Raw genomic sequence first — 24,859 nt, forward strand, 5'->3', positions numbered from 1 at the left:
TCTGATTTTGCCATCTTTCTGTTCAGGGAGAGGGACTACTGTAGAGAGCCACATGTACATATACATTGCCTCCCACAGCTGCAGGGGCCTCCATCAGAATTAAGTGAATCAAGGCAGTTACAAATGGCCAGTGGGGCAGGGGTTTAAACAGCAACAATTGCCTGACTTCTGGGTTCTACTAAGACAAGCTGTCATGCTTCTTAACTCTGGTTTGGTCCTAACTCTGTCTCCCTCTACCTGTAACATGCCCTCTTTACCTGCTCTGCAAGGATTGCTGGACAAGGCTAAGGGGTGCACAGGCTATGAGCAATGTAGTGCAGCACATGGAGTAAGCACTAAGATGCTGCTTGCCTGCTTGTTCACCAGATCAGCATACCTTTGTGTGGAATCAGGCCTAATTCATAATGGAAAACACTTTCCTTAAGCAGGAAGGTTTTTTTTTTTTACATGTACAGTATAGCACAATGCCATTAACATTTTAGATTCAGCTTCCATTAAGTTATATGGTTATCTATTTGGGAGTAATTCTAAGGCCCTTGTATTGTTAGCTCTTCCTAATTAATTCTGGCTTTATGGTGTTTTTGGAGGCAAATTGCCTTAGCCTTCACATTTATCCCATTGCTACTCAGCATGACTGAGCTATTACAGCTATTGTCAGAGGGAGCTAAATCACATACAGCTTACTGAAGTTATTCAAGGAACAGAGTTTTCACTCTTGCATACTCTGCCTTTCAAACTCTGGGGCTGGTACTTCCTCCACTCAAGTCACTTGCAAATGACTTCTATGGGAGTAGACACTCTCAATAACTAGGGTTAAACTCTCTGCTGACCTAACTCTATTGACCTGAAGCAGAAAATACAGCCTCTGATGTTTAGTAATATTAGTTTACTATAGAGTTTGGCTTCCACACATCTCTAGCTACAGGCTGCGCCTTCTCAGTGCATGCGCCTTCTCACTCTGGCTCCATCATTTCTATCAGTAGCTTCATAGCTCAGTGTCAAGATGACTTTTCTTTTAAAAATGAGTATTTGCAAAAGAGCACTGTAAAAAATGTGTGATAGGGAGTTGAGCAGAAAATTAGTTTGGGGAGCTTCCAACATAGGGCTATTTACAAAACAACCCCCTGACATGTATATACTTAAATAATCATTTCCGTGTAAAGTAATCAAATCAAGTATCAGTGACAAGCTAAAGTTAGTAAAATGTATTGCAATATAAAGTCTTCAATGGACTCAGGATTAATGGTACTATTTTCAGACAGAAAGTCTTCAAAATGACCTACCGTGTTGCCTCTGATCACTGTTTGGTTATACAGAGTTATTCCAAATAGACAAACCCCAAATATCCTGACCTCAGTCTCCCCTGTGCTTACTTCACCCTTGTTCTACAGTGCATTTGAAGGTTTACACTGTAAGTACCTGAGATCTTCTTACCTTTTATTTATTCCTAAACCCAGCTAAAGTGAGCACAAATTTGCTGTGATTTATATTTATATGATGAGATGGAAAATTAAACTTCATTATTTACCTTTGTGCCTTTTTGAACAAAGATGATGCCAAAGTTATTTAACAGTAGCAGCTTTAGTCCTTTTTGGCTCAGCTCATTCTACCCACTGTTATAACTAAAGTTAGGAGAAAACTATGAGAAGACATGGTCACTCAATCAGCTGCAACATGGGATATTATTAGAGAAGAGGATCTAAATCACTCAGTAACTCAATTTATTTGGCCTGGCAACTATTCATGTCTCTCTTATTGGTCCAGATATGAAAGGGGCTATTATGGGGCAAACTCTGATCTCAGTTACACCATTGTAAATCCAAAGCAAGTGAATCAGACACTATTACTTTCATTTCCCAGTGTCTCCAAATCCCTAGTTATGTGAATGTTAACATAGGAAAAGGAGTTAAGAATGATCACCGCCATTCTCATGCTTTTCAGTATAAATCAGGCTCTTATGAATGTTTCCCTAATGACAACAAATTATCTTTACTATAATTTAGCAGACTTTAACATAGATTTCACAAATAGGCCTGGGGAAAGCTTGTATGTGAAAATGATTTTTCATTAGAATTTTTCATTTCTCTTTTCCATTCCTTTTCTCAGAATTGCTCTCTGATGAACACCACTGAGATAATGAAGTTATAACAGTGTCAATCCAAAGTAACTGGAATCAGAATCTGATCTTCTGTATTTGTTTATTTCCCTTCATCTTGGCTCATTTTTTTCACACTATTTTTAATGCATTTTTTCTCTGCGTCTTCTTGTTCCTCCCCCTTCTCTCAAGTCTCTCCTAAGCAGAATACAGACTCAGTTGTGTTTGACCTTCTGACAAACATTTCAATACATGGTGTTATAAAGGCCAACTGGTGGGCCCTGCTTATGCTGTAGTTAGAAACAGGTAACCCTCTTTACCAACACACGAAGATGACAAAAATAAAAGTTTGAAACCAGTGAGCCTTCCTCAAAATAAATATTAAGTGGAGAATTAAATTGTTGTTTTTTGAACCGGATGAGCCACTTAGAATGGTATAACAATAAAGGAATTAGTGAGTGTAGTAAAAACTCAGGTAGGAAACACAATATCTCATGTAATAAAGAATACCTAAAATGGATAAAGAAAGCCATTAACATAGGGATGGTATGTAATGTAGAGGATTCAAAGGACAGGAGAACAGAAGAGCTTAGAAAATGCAATATTGACACCATCTGGGATAATCAGGAATGGAACTGAAGACGTGAAGATGAGTATTTGATGTGTGGGCTGGCTGCCAGTAGATATTTCATCAATATTCTAAGATGATCATAATAATTACACAAATCAGTAGCTGTAGAATTACGTATTTAGATAAATACAAGTATAATGTGGTGAATGGGAATGAAGTATGATTAAGATGACAATTTGTACAGTACACTGATATTTAGAAAAGAGATAAACAAGGAGGATAAGGACATCATAAAGGACAAAAGGATCCTGATATGCAAAAGAAAATCTGATGATGAGAGAATTCATGAACAATGAGAAAAATACATTAACCTTCAACAGCTGTTGAGATCTGATACAAATCAGGCAGAAGTTAAAGAGAAAAAGCAAGTTCTTTTCTCTGCATTTAAAAAGAAAAGATGCTCTCAGGGGGAAAAACCTGCTCATGTGCCCTCAGGAGGAAATATATAGCCAGATAAGCTACCTGGTTGTAATACTTGGAGAAGACAGAGAGAGAGAGAGAGTGAGTGTTGGAAGGGAGAGAGCAAGGTGCCTCCATCTAAACAGTCATGTAGGAAGCAAAGACTGGAATTACATCACAAGATAATAACCCAGCCTGAATGCTATAATGAAGTCAAATGCCAGGTATCTTTAAGATGACAAGAAAAAATGTGACAACAGGCAGGATATACCACCAGGAGAAGAGAAGAAGAGAAGTGTAGCAGTATCACAAGTAGTTAGTAAGAAAGAGTTGTGAAAGAAAATGGTTAGTATTGGATTGATAAATGTTTGTCAAAATCATTTAAATAGACTGCTGGGTGAAAAAACTCATTGAACACTCTCTATTCACTGTTGAAAGCCTGCTGACCATCCAGATATTGAAGCATTTGCTCACTTGTTCAAAGCTTGCTGTATCAGATACAATTTTAGCTTATTGATGAACATTTGTCATTCCTATGAGACAGCATTATTCAGGCTCTTCCTCCCCTTGCACTTCATGACCCCCTCATTTTTGGGGAGGAGCTCCAGCGGTAGCAATTGATGGGGAAGCACAGTTCTGGAAGAGGGGTCTGTGGGGTGCATACAGCTAGTGCAAAGGCACAATATGACTTCATTTCTGAGATCCAGTGTTTCAAGGCTTTTTGGGAGGTGGAAGTGAACATCTAGCTTGTTCTGTTTGGGACCGGCATTCCCAGGCCCTGATGTGGGTTATTTCCATGCAGGGAGCAATCTGACCCAAAGGCTCCAATGTGCAGGGACTGAACAGGTTAGTCTTATTTCATGGGTAACAAGCTGATGAATACTCTGACTAGAGTTTATATGCTCCTGTAAGACTCAATTGAGAGCTTGCTCAGATTCCTATTTAGGGGAGTGAGAGGGTCTCCTTATGTCCCCTCAGTCCCCTGCATTGCCAGACCCTGCACACAGGAGAGAGCAACCACCACCAGCTGTTACTCCCCATCCAAGCAGGTGTGCAGAGAATAGGTGGAGCCTTGGCTGACTGATCCCCAGAATGTGCTGGCCAGCCCAGCTCCACTAGCACAAGGAAAGACACATCTTTCTTTCTCCCCAAAGTAAGGGAAAAGAAGGACCAGACTGCGACTTGCATAGTCACTCTTGTGTCCCTTACTCGGGCTGGACTGCCAGGGGCTAGTCCAGCCTCTGATATGCACTTTTGTAACTCAGTTCTACAAGGTGCCAAGCTCTCTCCCCAATGCAGCAAAGCATTTAAAGATGTGCGAACTACAACCTTATTAGTAGTTGCATTGAAATCAATAGGACTACTCACATGCTTAAAGCTCACTGCACTGCTGGACTGGGGACAGAGTGCCGAACACCTGTCAGATGGATGTTGGTTCACACCTACACCTAGAAACCGACATAATCTGAATCGTCTCATACCTGACAGTAAGTTTTCCCCTCCCTATCAGACATTTACATGGCTTACTTTCTTCTTTCTAATTCTTTCTTTACAAAGTCTTGGTCACAAACGATCAATAGGCATTGTCTTTAAAGTGTCAGTACATGCCAACAGTTACTATATGGTGTTATCTGAGTCACAGTGCTATTTCCACAGCATTCCCCTATACTTGGAATCTGAGATACCTGTGGTAAGTGGTAACAGTTGGAAAATGTTAACTTTTTAATGGCTTTCATCATTGTGATCCTGCACCAGTAAGGAGGTCAAGGGGGGTTAAGAGGTTAAGCAGCTCCTGTGAACCCAGGCAGCCCTACCCCACCCACTTGAAAAGCATGCCTGGCTTGGAGGAAGAGTTCAAAAGACGAACAGGTCAATGTGGCTTGGCAGCAGACAATGGAGATGAATATCAGAGGAGTAGCTGTGTTAGTCTGGATCTGTAAAAGCAGCAAAGAGTCCTGTGGCACCTTATAGACTAACAGATGTTTTGGAGCATCAGCTTTTGTGGGTGAATACCCACTTCGTTGGATGCATGTAGTGGAAATTTCCAGGGGCAGATATATATATGCAAGCAGCTATATATACCTGCCCCTGGAAATTTCCACTACATGCATCCGACGAAGTGGGTATTCACCCACGAAAGCTCGTGCTCCAAAATGTCTGTTAGTCTATAAGGTGTCACAGGACTCTTTGCTGCTTCTAATGGAGATGAACTGACCTGCACCCTGAGCTCCGGAGTCCTGGCTGTCGTGATGTTGCCAAACCCACAGAGAAGAGACTGGTGATTCTCAGAAGGTCTGAGGCTTTCTTTGATTCCAGCTATTTAATGTCTTTACTTTTCCAGTTGGGGAAGAGGGTCTGGTAGGAAGTGTTCCACGGAGGCAGCAGTGCGGCACTTTGGTGGATTGGAACCCAAAGGAGAGGGTGGGACCAGGTTCCCCTACTAATCCTTAGGAGGTGCCGAAGGCAGAAGCCTATCCCTCATACTGGGAGTCTAGAGGAGAGAAGGCCCTGAAGACAGAAGGTTCAAAATCCTGAGACCTCAATCTAGGCGGAGACACAGAGACCCCTTGCCTAACCCAAAGGGCTACCCTGTTGCTGGACTTTTTATATACCCTAAAAGGGGTGGGCATAACCACAGGACCTGCTCAGAGGGCTGAGTCACAGAAGAGGCAGGACACTGCAGGATCAAAGCAGCTGTTAATATGCGGTGACAGGAAAGAGAGAACCTGCCACACCCTGCCTGACACCTAGGTGGCACCTGTGGTCAGTGTTCACCTTCATAACCATATATAATTCTTCAGAACTTATTTATCTCAGTGGTATGAAATCATCTGAATAAACACATGTGGCACAGGCTCTATAATTAAGTACAGTATGCTTAAATGTATAAGTAGTGGTCTTTAGAGCTACTAGTGGATTTGACTATAAAAGACTTATATGCAACTGCCAAAAACAAAACACAAGACAACATACTACTGTATTCAGGTACAGATCTTAATGGAAGAGATGAAGGGAACTGGTGAATTTAATTGATATTCAGAAAATATTCTAGATAGCTGGAAAATGGCAAACAAAACTTCAAGATTTGAAAAGTGCGGACAGACTATTGTGAAATATATTGATATTGGTTGTGAGTAAAAGATTGAGGAGCTGTGTATGAATATCTGAGTGCAGTGTTGGAATATACAAGCATGGGATCAGATCCTCAGTTATTGTAAATCAAAATCAATATAAATACACTGATTTAAACCAGATCAGGATCTTGTCTCTAACGCTCTTTCTAGAGAAAGTGGAAACTGGGGAAGATAATGACTTTTGGTCAGGAAGACTTTTAATGGGCCTATAGTTAAATATGTTGAAGCAGGTAATCTAGATGCTGGTGAAATCCATCTGCTTTGGAGATTTATTGTTTTTGTTGGGAGGAAGTTAGAGAAGGATGGTTCAATAATATTGAAAAAAATAGTTGCAAGTAATCATAGAATCATAGAATATCAGCGTTGGAAGGGACCTCAGGAGGTCATCTAGTCCAACCCCCTGCTCAAAGCAGGACCAACCCCAACTAAATCATCCCAGCCAGGGCTTTGTCAAACCTGACCTTAAAGACCCCTAAGGAAGGAGATTCCACCAGCTCCCTAGGTAACCCATTCCAGTGCTTCACCACTCTCCTAGTGAAAAAGCTTTTCCTTATATCCAACCTAAACCTCCCCCACTGCAACTTGAGACCATTACTCCTTGTTCTGTCACCTGCTACCACTGAGAACAGTCCATACATTATGCTTCACAGCAGCAATGCTTCTCAATCCATAGAGCATGACTGTAAGCACAATGTTTGTAAATTATTTTCATATCAATTTTAAATAAATGATGACTATTTTAGTGTACGGTGCTGGATTCTGGTTTCATCATTTCAGAGTCAGATATTTAGCCATGTCCTCTTTAGGGAGAATCTGCATAGTCCTGGTGTTAAAATCATCATCATTATTGTTATTGCTATGCCAAAGATGTTTACCCTTTGAAAGCCTTTTTATTACATTTAATCACATGCAACAACACTCATGGAGCCTGATACTTTAGACTTGTCATTTAAGGTCTGATCCAAAGCCCACTGAAGTCAATTGAAAGATCTCCACTGAGTGCAGTGGGCTTTGGATTAGAGTCCTATTTAGTGCTTAGCCACTAGTTTCAGAAGTTCTCACTTCAAGTAAGCTAAATTTCTTGCATTGCATATCTACAAAGCAATAATCAGAGCACCCTTGGCAGATCTCAAATTGTGTAATGTAACTTTGCAATTAAAAAGCACCATAGTTTATAGACACATACCAAGAAGAAATTAAATGAAATTGAAGTGTTGTTATATTTTAACATTCTACTAAAGCAAAGGCATTTTGTAATGAGAGTAATCTCATTTTATCTCTTAATTGCATCTAGATATACAAAACAAATTTACTGCTAGTAACCTGCATACAATATAATATATTAATTATAAAACACTATTACAATTTTCACAAGAAGGAATAGCTACTCTTACTGTTCTGAATCCAAAGCATTTGGTCAAATTAATTGTAATTATATTTTTAGTTGATATAATCCCAGCTAAATCAATGGAAGTGCTAATTATGCAAATGTAATTCTTTTTAATCCACAACCGTCTCATCATAAATAATTTTATTTCAACCGACTGCAAAAAAGAAGGAGGCAACACTATGTTGCTTCCTTATTTCACATTACTAAAGTTAACAATAAAACAAATTTCAAAAACTTCTTCTATTTTTTCTTTTTTGAAATCTAACTACAAAAGAGCCATTGTATATTTTGGCAGTATAATACTACAATATATAAATCATTTAATTGTCAGTTGAAAATGATTTAGCACCTGGCTATTGTTTATAATGTACCACATGAAGACAAAAAACATATTACTTAAAACTTGCATCGCTGTAATCTCCTGCGTCTGGGGCATCTAGAAGAAGTCTTTTCACAAGTCAGATACAATACACAAACAATGAAATATTAATTGATGAGCAAATAATTTTTAATTGATAATGTATTCCTCTATGTTTCCCAACCTTTGTTTATACAATGTTTGTGAGAAGAATGTGGAAAATTTCTAAATTTATGTGTTATTCAAAATTATTTCTGATTTTCATAAACACACTTTTCTCCACGTCTGAATACCTCACAAACATTTGTTGGAAATAAGGCTGGCTAAAAGCATCAATTTTTGTATCAGGAAAAAATTAAAGGTTTTGAAATTTATTTTCATTCTGACGAACAAAAATGAGACCTTTTGAAATTTCTTTGTGAAAAGACATGAGAAACACACACAGACACAACCAACCCACCAGAGCAAGGACTTGAATCTGGGTCTTCTACATCTCAGGCGAGTTTTCTAAATGCTAGGTTATTGACTTTTTTGAGGTCTCTCTCGTCTCCCCTCCAGCTCCCTCTCCAGGCATGAAAACCCTTATTTTGTCAAAATCAATACATTTCTGCTAAAGGTTTTAGTTTCCACAGAAAAAAAGTTGACATTTTTTCAACCTGCTGCAGTTGCAAATGTTCGGTATTTCAACTTTGCAAGTTATGTTGTTTTGGTTAGTTGCCTAATGCCTCTTCTTTTTTTAAAAAAACTTGTCACCAACACAATGCAAATTTCAGATTTACAATCCAATATGGAATTTTGAAATTCACTTTCAGTAAATATTTGAGATATAAGTTTAAATTCACTTTCCACAAGCATTATGTTTTCTTTAACCCATGTTCATGGAAAGGCTCCAAAACATCTCTCAGCTGAAACCTGCTTTAAAATGTGAATGAATATTCAGAGAACATTTCCCCTGCATTTACCTGTTGTGTGAATTCTGTCACCAGATCCTTGACATCCATCCTCATCATCACAGTCCCCACTTGATTCCATTGCTTCACTTTTCCCGCCCCCACTGCCACTTTCCCTTGAAGCCCATCGTTCCAATTTCAATTTTGTCTTCTCTGTATCCAGCTAAAAGACAAGAAAACAAGTCACAATGAAATGTAGTGTCTTCAAACAATTCAAGATGCAAGTGACAAAGAGCCTGGTTCTAGGGGGCCTAGGACCCTTGGTTCTGAAATACTGTGGGTCTGATCCTGTTGTTCAAAATGTTATATTTCACCATATGGTTAGTGCAATGTTTCGGGTTATTTTCATATGAAGTCAACAGTAAAGCTTCCTGGATGAGGAGGGGGAGGGTGTCATCAGAGAGGTGTTTCAGGTATACATGATGGCCCTAGTATCTTACAGGATCAGGCCTTAAGGCAGGATTTTTAGGGCATTGAGCAGTTGACAAGATCAGGGCCAAAGCCTGTGCAGGCTGCAAGTTGTGCATTTCACTTTAACTTGAATCAGCAAAACATTTGACTGAAACAAATTTCTTGGAATTACTATAGAATAAGAACAAGATGTTTCTGGAGTCACTCTGAATTCACGGCATTAGCTTACGCTAGCTGAAGTACTGTATTTGCTATGAAATAAATCTTTTTTGAGCTTTATATGCCATCCCCATTTTTTGTATGCAGTGGTTGATGGTGAGCTGTCATACTTTACAATGTAAGAAACACAAATGTATCATCACAGAGGTCCAGACCACCATTAAAACTTGTTTTCAATGGCAGACTAAGTGGCTGGCTCTTCTCCCTGTTTGGGGGTGGGCTTTTTCACTGGTAGTTAGAGGGGAAAAAGGTTATAGATGATGCTGTGTATGTCATTCTGGTTATGTTGGAAAAGCTCTCACAATAAGAAAGTTTGGGAGAATTTCCTAAACTTGGCTACTCTAGATTTCTCTAATCTCCTCTTGGAAGTTAGTTAATTCCATGGTGGGATCCCCTCAACTGAGAATGCCTTGTCCTTAGCGCTCACATACATCATTCTGGGTTGTGGTTTTGGCAGTTTGAAGATGGAACAGCTAATATAGCTGGGACCTGATCCAACATATTTACAGTTTTGAAGATCAGGACAGATCAATCTGACAGAAGAAATGGAGTGAGAGCCAGCCGAGAAACTGGAGCTCAGGCTTGATACACTAACAGAGACCTAAATGGTAGAAGAGGCAGGCAGCAAAGTTTTGCACCACCAGAAATTCATGAATTGCTTTCACATTCCTCCTCAAATACAGTGAGCTTCCATAATAATGCAGTCTGAAGATGACAAATGCATGTCTCACTGTGCCTAGGGGTCCTGTTCTATTGAACAATAGTTGCTAACTCGTACTGGGGAGAACCTGGCTAATTTACCCTTTATCTGAAATTGTCTGTTTTGGTCATTTGGAAGATGCACACATCACTGCACTGCAGCGGGAAGATGAGTTTGTGAGGGAGAGGAATATGGATTTTAGTTGGGAAAGGCATTGAACACTGTCCAGTTGGTGGGTTGCTGTTTTTTAACAAGCTGCCTGGTGTTGAGCATCATTATTCACAGGCTGAAAGCCTGATGTCATGGGGAAGTAAGAGAGCAAGTATTTTTAGCAAACGTAAAAAATAAATTTGTGTATGTGGAGGAAAGGATTACTCGGTTACTTCATAGATTTATTGTGTCCTGACTGTCTTGGAGGAGACTCATTCATTCTTCGTTATAATCCTTCAGAATGAAAAGAAATGGCTAAGTGGTGAACAGAACAGATGCAAAATTTAATAAAGGCTTTTAATGATTGTTTGCCAGTCAAGGCAGAAATGTTTACTGCCTGTTAAGGTAATAACTCTTTTTCAAATTGATTTCATTCATCACTCATGACTCAAAAGTGAATAACCAAACAATGTGTGTTCAGCTGTCTTGGAAAAGGCCAGAGAAATGAGCTCTGTGTTCAAACATGGGCGCACTGCAGCATTTCCCAGACTACTGACAACAGCTCAATGGCAACTTATATACACATCTATTAGCCCTTTTCCCCACATTCTACAGTTCCTCCCCTAAACCTCCTCTTTCCTAAAGTCTTTCCCAGCAAAGACTTCTACACCTACAGTATCTCCCAGCTGGTGTAGCAAGGACCCCAGCCAAGTCTCCTTTTCCTTTGGCTGAAGAGGATCCCTCTTATAGTAAGCCCCACCTCTGGGCTGTTGCCATGTGACCTTTGGTCCCCTGACTCAGTGCCTTGAAACTGGGCACTAGGAAACATGCATATACCCAAGGACATTTTCATGGCCCTGGCCCCTACCTATCAATTGCATGTCCCATGCTTTGGGAAATCATAGAAATATAAGGTTGGAAGGGACTTTGAGAGGTCATTAGTCCAGTCCCGAATGCTAAAGCAGGACCAAATAAACCTAGACCATTCCTGGCAGGTGTTTGTCCAGTCAGTTCTTAAAAACCTCCAATGATGAGGGTTCCACAGACTCCCTTAGAAGCCTATTCCAGAGCTTAACTAGCTTATACAAATTTTTTCCCCATAATATCTAACCCAAATCTCTTTGCTGCAAATTAAATCCATTACTTCTTGTCCTACCTTCAGGGGGCACAGAAATCAATTGATCATCAATGTCCGTATAACAGCCCTTAATATATTTGAAGCTTGTTACCAGGTCCCTCCCTCAGTCTTCTTCTCTCAATACTATACGTGCCCAATTGTTATTTTTTTAATTTTTCCTCATATGTCAGGTTTTCCAACCTTTTATCATTTGTGTTGCTCGCCCCTGGATTCTCTCCAATTTGTCCACCTCTTTCTTAAAGAGTGGCACACAAAGCTGGACATTATACTCCAACTGAGGTCTCACCAGTGTCAAGTATAGCAGAACAATTATGTCACTAGTGTCAAGTGGAGTGGAACAATTACGCTTCTGTTAATACACTCCACAATGACATTAGCCTTTTGTGCAACTGCATTATATTGTTGGCTCATGTTCAATTTATGATCTACCATAACTCCAGATCCTCTTTGGCAGGACTACTGCCTAGCCAGTTATTCTCTATGTTGAGGTTGGGCAATTGCTTTTTTTTCTTTTTGACAATTCAGTAAAGACAAATACAAAGCACTATATTTATCTTGTTGATTTCAGACCATTTATTAAGGTCTTCTTGAATTCTAACATGGGTATAATAGGCCAGGGGGAGGCTAAGACTCCTCAAACAGCCACCAACCCACCACCTTTGAGAGTGTGGAGGGTACATCTAGGCCATGGCCCCATTCTCACTCTTCTCCCATGGCCCCATCTGGAGCAGAGGAGAGGAGCGAGTAACAGCATCAGGCAGGGGGGCCGAGTGGGGAGAGGGTTGAGTGGGAACGGGATCTGTGGTGGAGTAGATGTGGGACCTGGGGCGGAGCATGGATGGGGCCTCAGGCAGAGGAGGCTGAGAGGGGTGGGGCCACAGTCCGGGTGCCAGGGGAGCTTCCATCGCTCGCACCAACGCCCCCAAATGCCAGAGCCACACGCTGCCCATGAATTCTAAGTCTGTCTTCCAAAGTGTTTACAACCTCTTTCAACCTGATATCATCCACAAATATTATAAAAATACTCCCCTCACTTCATTATCCACGTCATTAATGAAAATATTGAATATTACTGGACTATGGTTGGTGTACTGGCACAGTTAACTAAAATTAAGAATAGGTTTAACTTGTACAGCAGTAGCAACTTTAATTACTCCCGAAATACTTATTACATAATAAAGACTCAGATTATCTCCCCTAGATGCATGCATGTAGGGCCTCTTCTGTATGCAGGTCTCCCCTACTGCAAAGAAGTGGTCTTAGCTGCTTCTGCAGTGCCAGTCCATCTCCTTCAGAGGTTTGAGAATATGCAAAGAGAAATGGAAGGAGGCAGAGTCTGGGGGGAACTGACAGGCTGGGATGGGGGTGGCAATAGATTCATAGATTCTAGGACTGGAAGGGACCTCCAGAGGTCATCGAGTCCAGTCCCCTGCCCTCATGGCAGGACCAAATACTGTCTAGACTATCCCTGATAGACATTTATCTAACCTACTCTTAAATATCTCCAGAGATGGAGATTCCACAATCTCCCAAGGCAATTTATTCCAGTGTTTAACCACCCTGACGGTTAGGAACTTTTTCCTAATGTCCAACCTAAACCTCCTTTGCTGCAGTTTAAGCCCATTGCTTCTTGTTCTATCTTTAGAGGCTAAGGTGAATGAGTTTTCTCCCTCCTCTTTCTGATACCCTTTAGGTACCTGAAAACTGCTATCATGTCCTCTCTCAGTCTTCTCTTTTCCAAACTAAACAAACCTAATTCTTTCAGCCTTCCTTCATAGGTCATGTTCTCAAAACCTTTAATCATTCTTATAGCTCTTCTCTGGACCCTCTCCAATTTCTCCACATCTTTCTTGAAATGCTGTGCCCAGAACTGGACACAATACTCCAGTTGAGGCCTAACCAGCACAGAGTAGAGTGGAAGAATGACTTCTCGTGTCTTGCTCACAACACACCTGTTAATGCATCCCAGAATCATGTTTGCTTTTTTTTTGCAACAGCATCATACTGTTGACTCATATTTAGCTTGTGGTCCACTATAACCCCTAGATCTCTTTCTGCCGTACTCCTTCCTAGACAGTCTCTTCCCATTTTGTATGAGTGAAACTGATTGTTCCTTCCTAAGTGGAGCACTTTGCATTTGTCTTTGTTAAACTTCATCTTGTTTACCTCAGACCATTTCTCCAATTTGTCCAGATCATTTTGAATTATGACCCTGTCCTCCAAAGCAGTTGCAATTCCTCCCAGTTTGGTATCATCTGCAAACTTAACAAGCGTACTTTCTATGCCAATATCTAAGTCATTGATGAAGATATTGAACAGAGCCGGTCCCAAAACAGACCCCTGCGGAACCCCACTTGTTATACTTTCCATAGAAATAATAGAAATATAAGGTTGGAAGGGACTTTGGGAGGTCATCTAGTCCAGCCCCGACATTATCCTCCTTTTGGATCTTATGCAAAAAGGATTATACAGTCTTATTATCTTTTTGTGTGTTTTTGTCGGTCCTGGAGGCAGCCAGGTCAGGGGTGGTCACTTGCACTTTGTTCCAATGGAGCTGTGCTGCCAGGCTGTGAGAGGAGCTTCCACTAGGGGCTAGAGCTAATATGAAGGACTAAGGCTATTGCACTGATGGTCCTGACATGCAATGGAACCTGATGAATCCTGCAAATTTTGAGGCACAAACTCCCATTTTTTTTGTATGGACAAGCAGAGAGAGAACTTCTCCAAATGGATGCTCCGCCATAGTCTCCTTCCCATATGTTACCATGGAAGAGACTGATCTGGATCAATAACTGGCATTTATTTCACACTTTCAACAAAAAAGTTCAATGCAGTATAACTTTACTGACTGTACTAGCTATCTATCAATACACCTGCAGATCAATTCATTCATCACAGAAACACAACCACTTCCACCTCTGGCCACTTAAACAGTGAACAGGAGCCCTGCACTGTAGTTAGGAAGAGAAGAATGCAGTACCTTATCCAACTGAAACAGCAGAACTGGATTTTTGGTAGAAGAAATGCAATAACCCCTTTGTATTTGTGCCAGAGCACTGGAGCTAATATCTTTACCCTTGTATAAAACGTCATGGGAGTTTTAACAGGAGCATAGGACTTTAGGACTTCAATTTTTTCACCCAAAAGATAGCACTTCCAAAAGCATAGTGCTCTCTAATGCTATGCTGGGCCACTGGTTCGGTACTGATTTAATTAATAGACCAAAGCTGTAATAAACAGTCCTGCTTGCTTTATGAGAATTGACAGACTGACCACCACCGGGTAGGTACAAACATCCATATAATATCTTTTACTCATTAAAAGGCAACATAAGGCCTAATCCAAAACTCCTTGACATTAATGGGAGTCTTTCCACTGATTGAAGTAGGCTTTGGACCAAGCCCATGGTCTTCTAAAGAGTGTAGAGAACATACACAAAATTCCTGAATAGATTGCTTTGCATTTGATTTAGCTGAAATGTGTGTAAAATCACATGTAACCACACAGCTCTGAATTAAACACACTGCTGACAAGGTGCACGCATACTATTTATTCCAGCAAACGTCTGAAGTATATTATATGCAGGAAATGTGGTTCACTACGCTTGTCCAAATGCTATGTGACACATAGGGCCCAAATCTCCCATTATGGGCCAAACCTTAATTCATTCTCTTGATCTTTGACCATAGGGCATGGTTGAATACAAATTTACTCTCATATACTTTTTGTACAACAGCAGCATTCCCAGTTGAGCATCAATTTTGTGAATGCCCCTTCAGATTAATTAATTAATAGCTGTATAGCTCCTTGAGATACTATTCTGTAAAAGTGCAACTACTGTATCCAAGCTAAGAATTCAGCAAAATAGAATAACAAGAGTTCATTTTATCAGAAAATAGGGGGTTTTTTTACATTATATTTTGCACCATACTTTCAAGTTTATCAGACCAGTGAACATTGCAATGGAAAAGCTACGAGGATACCATATGGATATCACAGGATTAAGTCTCCTAAAAGTGAGTGCTTGGAATATTCAAAGATGACTCCTATATGCTAATTGTTTCCCAAGTGGTCTGTTAGTTTCCTCTATAATGTACTTCAGTATGAATATTTTTATATTCCAAAAAGATAGCCATTGCTATGAACTGAATCACTTGAGAGTAGTCCACCTGTTAGTCAATTACAAAGAGCATGAGTTGAGACATCTCTCACTTGCAATGTTTTCATAGACATCAAGACAGACATAAGATATGCATTTAGTAACTGAAGGCAAAACATGATCCTTTCTAAAGAGGCTGACGAACAATTTTCTTTCAAAACTGCTCTGATGAAATACGTATTATTATCTTCAGAGACAATGGATTATGCATGAACAATGTAAAAAAGCCTACTCTGGAAAATAAAGTCACAAATGACTCAATCCTTCCCGTTAGAATACAAGTATTTTTTCTCAGCCTGCTCAGTGTTTAAAAATAGTCCTTTCTAAACGCTTATTAGGTCAGAAATGACTACAGCAGAATGAAACCATACTCTGCTTCCTTAGACAATTGTATTTTTTCATAAGAACTGACAAAATTAGTGCTGTACATAAAGGGCTGGATTTTACTGGTGCCTCGTGACTAAGCAGATGCTCAGTCAATTCACAAAACAATAGGAACCTAAGAAATTTTAGGACATAACAGCCACATATACTTATTCTAAGTGCGCCTTTTCCTTTGAGATGACATTTATAGTCAATTTCCCTCCATATGTGCACTTAATCCACTCTTAAAACTGTTTGCTTTTGTTTCTGCCCTTCACATTCACTCCGTGTGGTCCTTTTCTTTCTTTCGGCATAAAGAAGCAAAACTCTTCTTTTTCTTCCATCTCGTCAGGCATTTTCTTCAGTCTGCTTCCCTCATGCTTGTATTTCACACTAACTCCAAAGGGTTTGTTGCATTTCCCATCTCTAATCCCTTCAGAGATGAGAATACCTCAATAAGGGGCCCTTTTATGTTCATTTTTACCTAAAGAATAAAAATGTATAACTTTTTTGAACAACGGAGACTCCTAAGTACCATTCTGGTTTCCTTCTGCTCTATTTACCCAATTCCTTACAATAACCCTGACAAAACAAATCTGGCTTCACCTATATGATACTATACTAATCTAGTCAAATTGTTATGCATACTTCATGAAATTTGGTTGAGCATGTTCAGTGGTTTTAGAATTTCATTCATGTCTTCTCCCCACTCCCCACAAAGCCCTTCTGCTTAGTGTTTTGACCACTGTGAGTTGATATTCTTTTCTTAGCTTTTATCCCAGTTTAATCACCTTCATTTGTTTATGGCAAATTTTGTAAGTCAATTATCTTCCAGTGTTCCTAGTTCATGCAAGTAATTTTGCATTTTGATCCCTCTTCCTTTCTATTTAACTTTTTCCCCACTAGTTTTGTTTCATCAGCAAATTTCATCAAATGTTCCCTCTTCTAGGCAATTTAGGATGATAAATGTGAACAAAACTGGTTCTAGTGCTGATCTTTGTGGGCTCCATTATTCACCTCAATTCACCCTGAATTGCTCCACTTACAAGTTGACCTGAGTCTTCAATAACAAACCCAATTCTTTATCTATTCAAGCATCTTTAGACTTAGATTTTCAGAAAGCTTTTGACAAAAGTCTGTCACAAAAGGCTCTTAAGCAAAGTAAGCAGTAATGAGGTAAGAGGAAAGGTTCTCTCATGGATTGGTAACTGGTTAAAAGATAGGAAACAAAGGGTATGAATAAATGCTCAGTTTTCAAAACGGAGAGAGGTAAATAGTGGTGTCCCCCAGGAGTCTGTACTGGGCCCAGTCCTATTTAACATATTCATAAATGATCTGGAAAAAGAGGTGAAGAGTGAGGTGGCAAAATTTGCAGATAATACAAAACTGTTCAAAATAGTTAAGTCCCAGGCTGACTGCGAATTGCTACAAAAGGATCTCTCAAAACTGGGTGACTGGGCAACAAAATGGCAAATGAAATTCAATGTTGATAAATGCAAAGTAATGCACATTGGAAAACATAATCCCAACTATACATATCAAATGATAGGGTCTAACTTAGCTGTTACCACTCAACAAAGAGATCTTGGAGTCATTGAGGATAGTTCTCTGAAAACATCAACTCAATGTGCAGCAGCAATTAAAAAACGAAACAAAAAACGAACAGAATGTTGGGAATCTTTAAAAAAGGGATCGATAATAAGGCAGAAAAGATCGTATTATCTCTATATAAATCCATGGTATGCCCACATCTTGAATATTGTGTGCAGATGTGGTCATCCCAGCTCAAAAAAGATATATTGGATTTGGAAAAGGTTCAGAAAAGGGCAACAAAAATGATTAGGGATATGGAATGGCTGCCGTATGAGGAGAGATTAATAAGACTCGGACTTTTCAGTTAGGAAAATAGACAACTAAGCAGCGCTGCCCAGAGTATTCAGGGGGCCTGGGGCAAAGGAATTTCAGGGGACCCTTCCATAAAAAAAAGTTGCAATACTATAGAATACTATATTCTCATGGAGGTCCCTGCGGAGCCTGGGGCAAATTGCACCACTTGCCCTCCCCTGGGGGGCCTGCAACTAAGGGAGTATATGATACAAGTTTATAAAATCATGACTAGTGGGGAGAAAGTAAATAAGGTAGTGTTATTTATTCCTTCTCATAACAGAAGACCTAGGGGGTCACCAAATGAAATTAATAGGCAGCAGGTTTAAAACAAACAAAAGCAAGTATTTCTTTACACAACACACACACAGTCAACCTGTGGAACTCTATGCCAGAGATGTTGGGATGGCCAAGACTATAACATGATTTAAAAAAAAACCTAGATAAATTAATGGAGGATAGGTCCATCAATGGCTATTAGCCAGGATGGGCTGGGATGGTGTCCTTAGTCTTGGTTTGCCAGAAGCTGGGAATGGGCAATGGGATGGATCACTGTTCTGTTCATTCCTTCTGGGGCACCTGGCATTGGCCACTGTCAGAAGACAGGTTTCAGGGTAGCAGCCGTGTTAGTCTGTATCCGCAAAAAGAACAGGAGTAGTTGTGGCAGCTTAGAGACTAACAAATTTATTTCAGCATGAGCTTTCATGAGCTACAGCCCACACCTTCGGATGCATAGAATGGAACACACAGACAGGAGATATTTATACATACAGAGAACATGAAAAGGTGGAAGTATGCATACCAACAGGAAGAGTCTAATCAACCGAGATGAGCTAGCATCAGCAGGAGAAAAAAAACTTTTGAAGTGATAATTAAGATGACCCATAGAAGACGTGAGGAGAACTTAACATAGGGAAATAGATTCAATTAGTGTAATGACCCAACCATTCCCAGTCTCTGTTTAAGCCTGAGTTAATTGTATCTAATTTGCATATTAATTCGAGTTCAGCAGTCTCTCTTTGGAGTCTGTTTTTGAAGTTTTTTTGTTGCAAAATTGCCACCTTCAAGTCTGTCACTGAGTGGTTAGAGAGGTTGAAGTGTTCTCCCACTGGTTTTTGAATGTTATGATTCCTGATGTCAGATTTGTGTCCATTTATTCTTTTGCGTAGAGACTATCCAGTTTGGCAATGTACATTGCAGAGGGACACTGCTGGCACATGATGGCATATATCACATTGGTAGATGTGCAGGTGAATGAGCCCCTGATGGTGTGGTTGATGTGATTAGGTCCTATGATGGTGTCACTTGAATAGATATGTGGACAGAGCTGGCATCGGGCTCTGTTGCAAGGATAGGTTCCTGGGTTAGTGTTCCTGGGTGTGCGGTTGCTGGGGAGTATTTGCTTCAGGTTGGGAGGCTGTCTATAAGCAAGGACTGGCCTGTCTCCCAAGATCTGTGAGAGTGAGGGATCATCTTTAAGATAGGTTGTAGATCTTTGATGATGTGCTGGAGAGGTTTTAGTTGGGGGCTGTAGGTGATGGCTAGTGGAGTTCTGTTATTTTCTTTGTTGGGCCTGTCCTGTAGTAGGTGGCTTCTGGGTACTCTTCTGACTCTGTCAATCTGTTTTTTCACTTCAGCAGGTGGGTATTGATAGAGACCTTGTAGGTGTTTATCTCTGTCTGAATGATTGGAGCAAATACAGTTGTATCTTAGACCTGGGCTGTAGACAATGGATTGTGTGGTATGTCCTGGATGGAAGCTGGAGGCATGTAGGTAAGCATAGCGGTCAGTGGGTTTCCGATATAGGGTGGTGTTTATGTGACCATCCTTATTAGCACAGTAGTGTCTAGGAAATGGACCGCTTGTGTGGATTGGTCTAGGCTGAGGTTGATAGTGGGATGGAAATTGTTAAAATCACGGTGGAATTCCTCGAGGGCTTCTTTTCCATGAGTCCAGATGATAAAGATGTCATCAATGTAGCGTAAGTAGAGTAGGGGCGTTAAGGAACGACAGCTAAGGAAGCGTTGTTCTAAGTCAGCCATAAAGATGTTGGCATACTGTGGGGCCATGAGGGTACTCACAGCAGTGCCGCTGACTTGAAGGTATATATAGTCCCCAAACGTGAAATAGTTGTGGATGAGGACAAAGTCAGAAGACAGGATACTGGGCTAGATGGGCCTTTGGTCTGACACAATATTATATTCTTATATTCTTATCTTTCCTCCTTCACCTATTTACTAACATTGCATGTGACCACATTTTACTAAGCTATAGATAATTCATAATTTTGGCTTCAACCAATTCATGTTTTTGTTATTGCTTTAAACAATTCTAAAGAATTTTATGTCAATGGTTGTCCTTCTGTAAATGTATGGTAATGAATTTTAATTAGGAATTAAGGATAAACTTTCAAAAGGGAATCCAACCTGTACCCTCAGTTGAATTATGGTGGCAATTGTGTATCTTTATCTAATTGTAGGTACAATCTGCATGTTAGTGACCAAACAACTCCTACATTTACACCTAGATTTGATATTGCCGGGACATAAATGAAAAAAAGGAAGGCTTGGTCTCAGCCCTTTTGTAAATACATTCATTATTTTGCAGTAGATTGGCATTTTTGTCTTGATTTGTAAACCAACATTTTTCTCAGTACTTAAGTGAAGGTTACGGGCCTGAAATTATTTCTCTCTTGCCTGTCTCTTATTTACCAGTAAAACACCACAAGACATGTTCCTAAAGTATATTGTGTATTTCTTCTTCCCATCTTTTTGCTTACTCCCGTATAAGAATTCTAGAAAGGGTCCAATCTGCGCTAAGAATTTTTGTCAATTTTAAGTGTTTTTATGACTTGATCAACTCTTCTGCTGTGATTCTGAGTCCCTTCAACACTATTTATTCACCTCCTGGGAAATTTGTTATCTTTCTTGCATTTCTCTCCCCATTTTCAGGACAAATAATGGATTCAGTTAGTTGTGGTGCTTTTTTTGATGTTCTTGTTTTTGCTTAACTATGTCTATCATAAGTCCTTAAATTACTCTTCTCATGTTTTAAAGGACATTCTGATTCCTTCAACTAATTTTAGCTCCTAATCATTTTTCAAATCTCTCTTGTAATCTCTCTTTCATTCTCCACATATAACTGCTTCCTTGCTGTTTTACAACTTTAAAGTCACTTTGCAATCTATTCAATCCTTTGTACTTAAGGTTTTGGACTTTCATGTCTTTCTTACCTGTGATTAGTCTTTTGCACTTCCCGGGGTATGCAAATGGACTTTCTGGTATGTTGATTGCTAGAGAAAACACTTACCACTGTGGCAACATTAATTTATCTTTGAATATTTTCCATTTACCCCATGTCCTTCCTTTAATTTTGCTTTTTGTCCATTCATTTTACTTCACTTCCCAAAGTCTTCTAGAATATGCATAGTCAATGGAGTCTGGTCTACACTGGGGAGCCGCGGCTCCCCCGTTGACTTTGCTTCCGCCTCTTGCACTGCTGGAGTTCAACAGTTGACAGGAGAGCAATCGGGGATTGATTTATTGTGTCTACACTACACGTGATAAATGGATCTCCGATAGATCGATCGCTACCTGCCGATCCGGCAGGTAGTGTAGATGTACCCTGGGAGACCTACATCCCAGAGTAAAACAGGTTAAATAAAAATTACTTTTTCGATCAGATGTAATAGGCGTATTTCATTAGGAATCTAAACTGGCTTTTGAAGTTTTACCTGGTTCTACAGTTCAGGATAGTTCTATTTTTGAGGTTAGCTTTATAATTTTTTCCTCTCAGATCATTATTAAACGTGGCCATGTTTATGCTATGTTTTTGCAGAGTGTTTATAGTATCATTAGCTTAATGAGCTAAAAATCTTGGGATGCCCTTGAAATATATTTACTCAAATGTATAGATTACACTGTGGAAGACAAATAGAAATGTGAATTCTGTGCATCTCTTGAGTTATTAACAAAAGCTCTGTAATAGCTGTGCTCTCCATTACTACAAACTATCACCTGTAATTCACTAATTCTGAAGTGAACATTTTATCTCCTGTTACTTTACTATTCATTCTAAACAATCACTAGTTCTAGATGAGCAGGAAAAATGGGAGTAGTGAGGTCAAAAGACATATCTGGCTTCAAGACTAAGCTTGATAAGTTTATGGAGGGGATGGTATGATGGGATAGCCTAATTTTGGCAATTAATTGATCTTTGATTATTAGCAGTAAATATGTCCAATGGCCTGTGATGGGATGTTAGATGGGGTGGGATCTGAGTTACTACAGAGAATTCTTTCCTGGGAGCTGGCTGGCGAGTCTTGCCCACATGCTCAAGGTTTAGCTGATCGCCATATTGGGGGTTGGGAAGGAATTTTCTTCCAGGGCAGACTGGCAGAGGTCCTGGAGGTTTTTTGCGTTCCTCTGCAGTGTGGGACACTGGTCACTTGCTGGAGGATTCTCTGCACCTTGAGGTCTTTAAACCATATTTTGAGGACTTCAATAACTCAGACATAGGTTAGGGGTTTGTTACAGGAGTTGGGGGGCGGGAGTGAAATTCTGTGGTTTGCATTGTGCAGGAAGTCAGACTAGATGATCATAATGGTCCCTTCTGACCTTAAAGTCTATGAGTTTGAAAAGACCTGGCATATTTTGGTTGATTTGGTTGGTAGTTTAATAGTCATGTCTCAAAAGAAGAAATAAGCACCTGATATACTTTTTTACATCTTAGCTACTCATAGATTACATCTGTAGAGGGTGAAATTCATCCAATATTAAAAGACACAGAAAACTATGATCTTGTGATTCCACTTTTCTGTAAGTGTGACAGAACTTGGGAAAAGAACCAGAGTGTTGGTGAAATGAGAACGGGGATTCTCAGAAAAGAAATAAGACATATCCTTCTTCCTTCCAAGAGGAGACCATTCAGTATTTGCTTTTAGCTGTGACTGTCCCACTCAGTGGCCTTGATTCATGTCACAGATACAACATTTTGATGACAGCTAGCCTGGTCCCCTGATCCTGGCAAAAGATGCCTGTGAGAAGATGCTAGTTGGGCTAAGAGCTCTTCCCTGAGGGATAATCCAGCTAGGTCCCTTGATGTACAGATGCTGATACTATGTGTCAGGTTGTGCATATGTGCCCATTATTTGTTGGCCATACCCACAATACCATTTTTATTGGGAATTCTGGGTCATCAAGGTGCTTGAGTTGTGTTGGCACAAGAGTGTGCTCTGTACCAGGGAGAACTCTGAAGGGAGCAAAGGGGGTGCATCGAGCATATTCCTTTAGGATCGATGCTATCACCTCAGTAGCGATGATAAGGGTGCATGTATGCAATGGGGCGTGCTCCCCAAACACATCCTGAAAGGGTTAACATAGGCCAGATGGGCCAATTAACCTGTTAGGCTACAAACCTGAGGACATTTAGGCTGAGAGAAAACACTAATCAAGGGAAGCTCACCTGTGCAGGAACAACGTGAGCTGGTAGCAGAAAGGAGGCTGCACAGAGGACAGCTGCAGTCACTCCCCCAGGACAAGAGAGAGAAAGAGATTTGGACCCAAGAGAAAGGGTTTGTCTAGCACAGTGGTTCTCAAAGCCGGTCTGCCGCTTGTTCAGGGAAAGCCCCTGGTGGATCTGGCTGGTTTGTTTACCTGCCATGTCCGCAGGTTCATCCGATTGCAGCTCCCACTGGCCACGGTTTGCTGCTCCAGGCCAAGGAGGATGGCGGGAAGTGGCGGCCAGCACATCCTTTGGCCTGCACCACTTCCTGCAGCCCCCATTGGCCTGGAGCAGTAAATCGTGACCAGTGGGAGCCATGATTGGCCGAACCTGCGGACGTGGTAGGTAAACAAACCGGCCTGACCCGCCAGGGGCTTTCCCTGAACAAGCAGCGGACTGACTTTGAGAACCACTGGTGTAGCAGACTCAGAGGAAAGGGGTTGGTTAGAAGGGTGGAGAACGGGAGCCTGGAATAGGCAAGGTAGGAAGTAGTCCAGGGGAGTGGCAGGGAGGTTTGTGGTTGCCCAGACCTTTGCTGCTGGAGATAGGGCCCTGGACTGGAACCGAGAGTAGAGGGCAAGCCTGTGTTCCCCCCACCAATCACTGGGTGAGTGGCATAATCTGGGCAGTGAACTTGAAGGCTGTCTGGGACAATGTGTTTTAGCCACTGAGGGCGTGAACCAGCCAGGGTAGTGGACTTAAGGACTGCCTGGGACGGCAAGGAAGATGTTATTACCCTAGGAGGGGAGGACTCTTGTGACTTGGCTGGAGGGCTAAGCCATGAAGATGAGGAGCTGCAGCTCCTGAGAAGCAAGAAAGGGAGCCACAGACCAGGAGAGTGAGATGACAGGATGAGGAACCACAAGAAGGGCATCAGACTAAAAGAGCCAATCCCTAGAGTGGCCAAGAGGAGGCACCACCAAGTTGTGAGCAGAAGTCCCCGTGACAGTGCACCAAAATCCAGGCTACTGGTGGATGGTGCTCAGACTGCTATAGGTCATACAAAAATGCATTACAGGATTAAAGACTTCAAAACTAGGGTGTTAGCATCTCCAATTTGTGAGTGAGTGCGCACGTGTAAGAGAGAGAGAGAAAATGCCTGTCTGTGCTAGACAGATGTTGTTGATATCACTGGCTGAGGTAGCTCTTATTCCTGGGTGCAAGTGTGAGGCATAAGGTTGCCAACGTTCCAATTGCTTAAAACTAGACATTACAGCCCCCTCCCCCCCATGCCCCTGATCGTCACCTACTCTCCACTCCCTCAGGACTCACCTGCCACCTTCAGAGCCGAACTTGGAGCTGATGCAGAACCTGACTGCCCATGAGATGCAGTTGGGAAGTAGCTTTGGCAGAGAAGGGGCTGGCATAGGTTCCAG

General features: G+C 40.9%; 1 protein-coding gene across 2 annotated transcripts in view; it reads right to left on the reverse strand.

The window, feature by feature from the left end:
• Nucleotides 1-24,859, reverse strand: part of LOC127056332 (glypican-5-like) — a 644,723-nt gene that overhangs the window by 148,365 nt on the left and 471,499 nt on the right. For both annotated transcript variants that reach the window (XM_050964047.1, XM_050964045.1), the window contains one exon: nt 8,970-9,120. In XM_050964047.1, coding sequence (XP_050820004.1) covers nt 8,970-9,120 — 151 coding nt within the window. The remainder of the gene's footprint in view (nt 1-8,969; nt 9,121-24,859) is intronic.

Source organism: Gopherus flavomarginatus, chromosome 8 (assembly GCF_025201925.1).
Source record: "Gopherus flavomarginatus isolate rGopFla2 chromosome 8, rGopFla2.mat.asm, whole genome shotgun sequence".
NCBI classification, from domain to species: domain Eukaryota; kingdom Metazoa; phylum Chordata; order Testudines; family Testudinidae; genus Gopherus; species Gopherus flavomarginatus.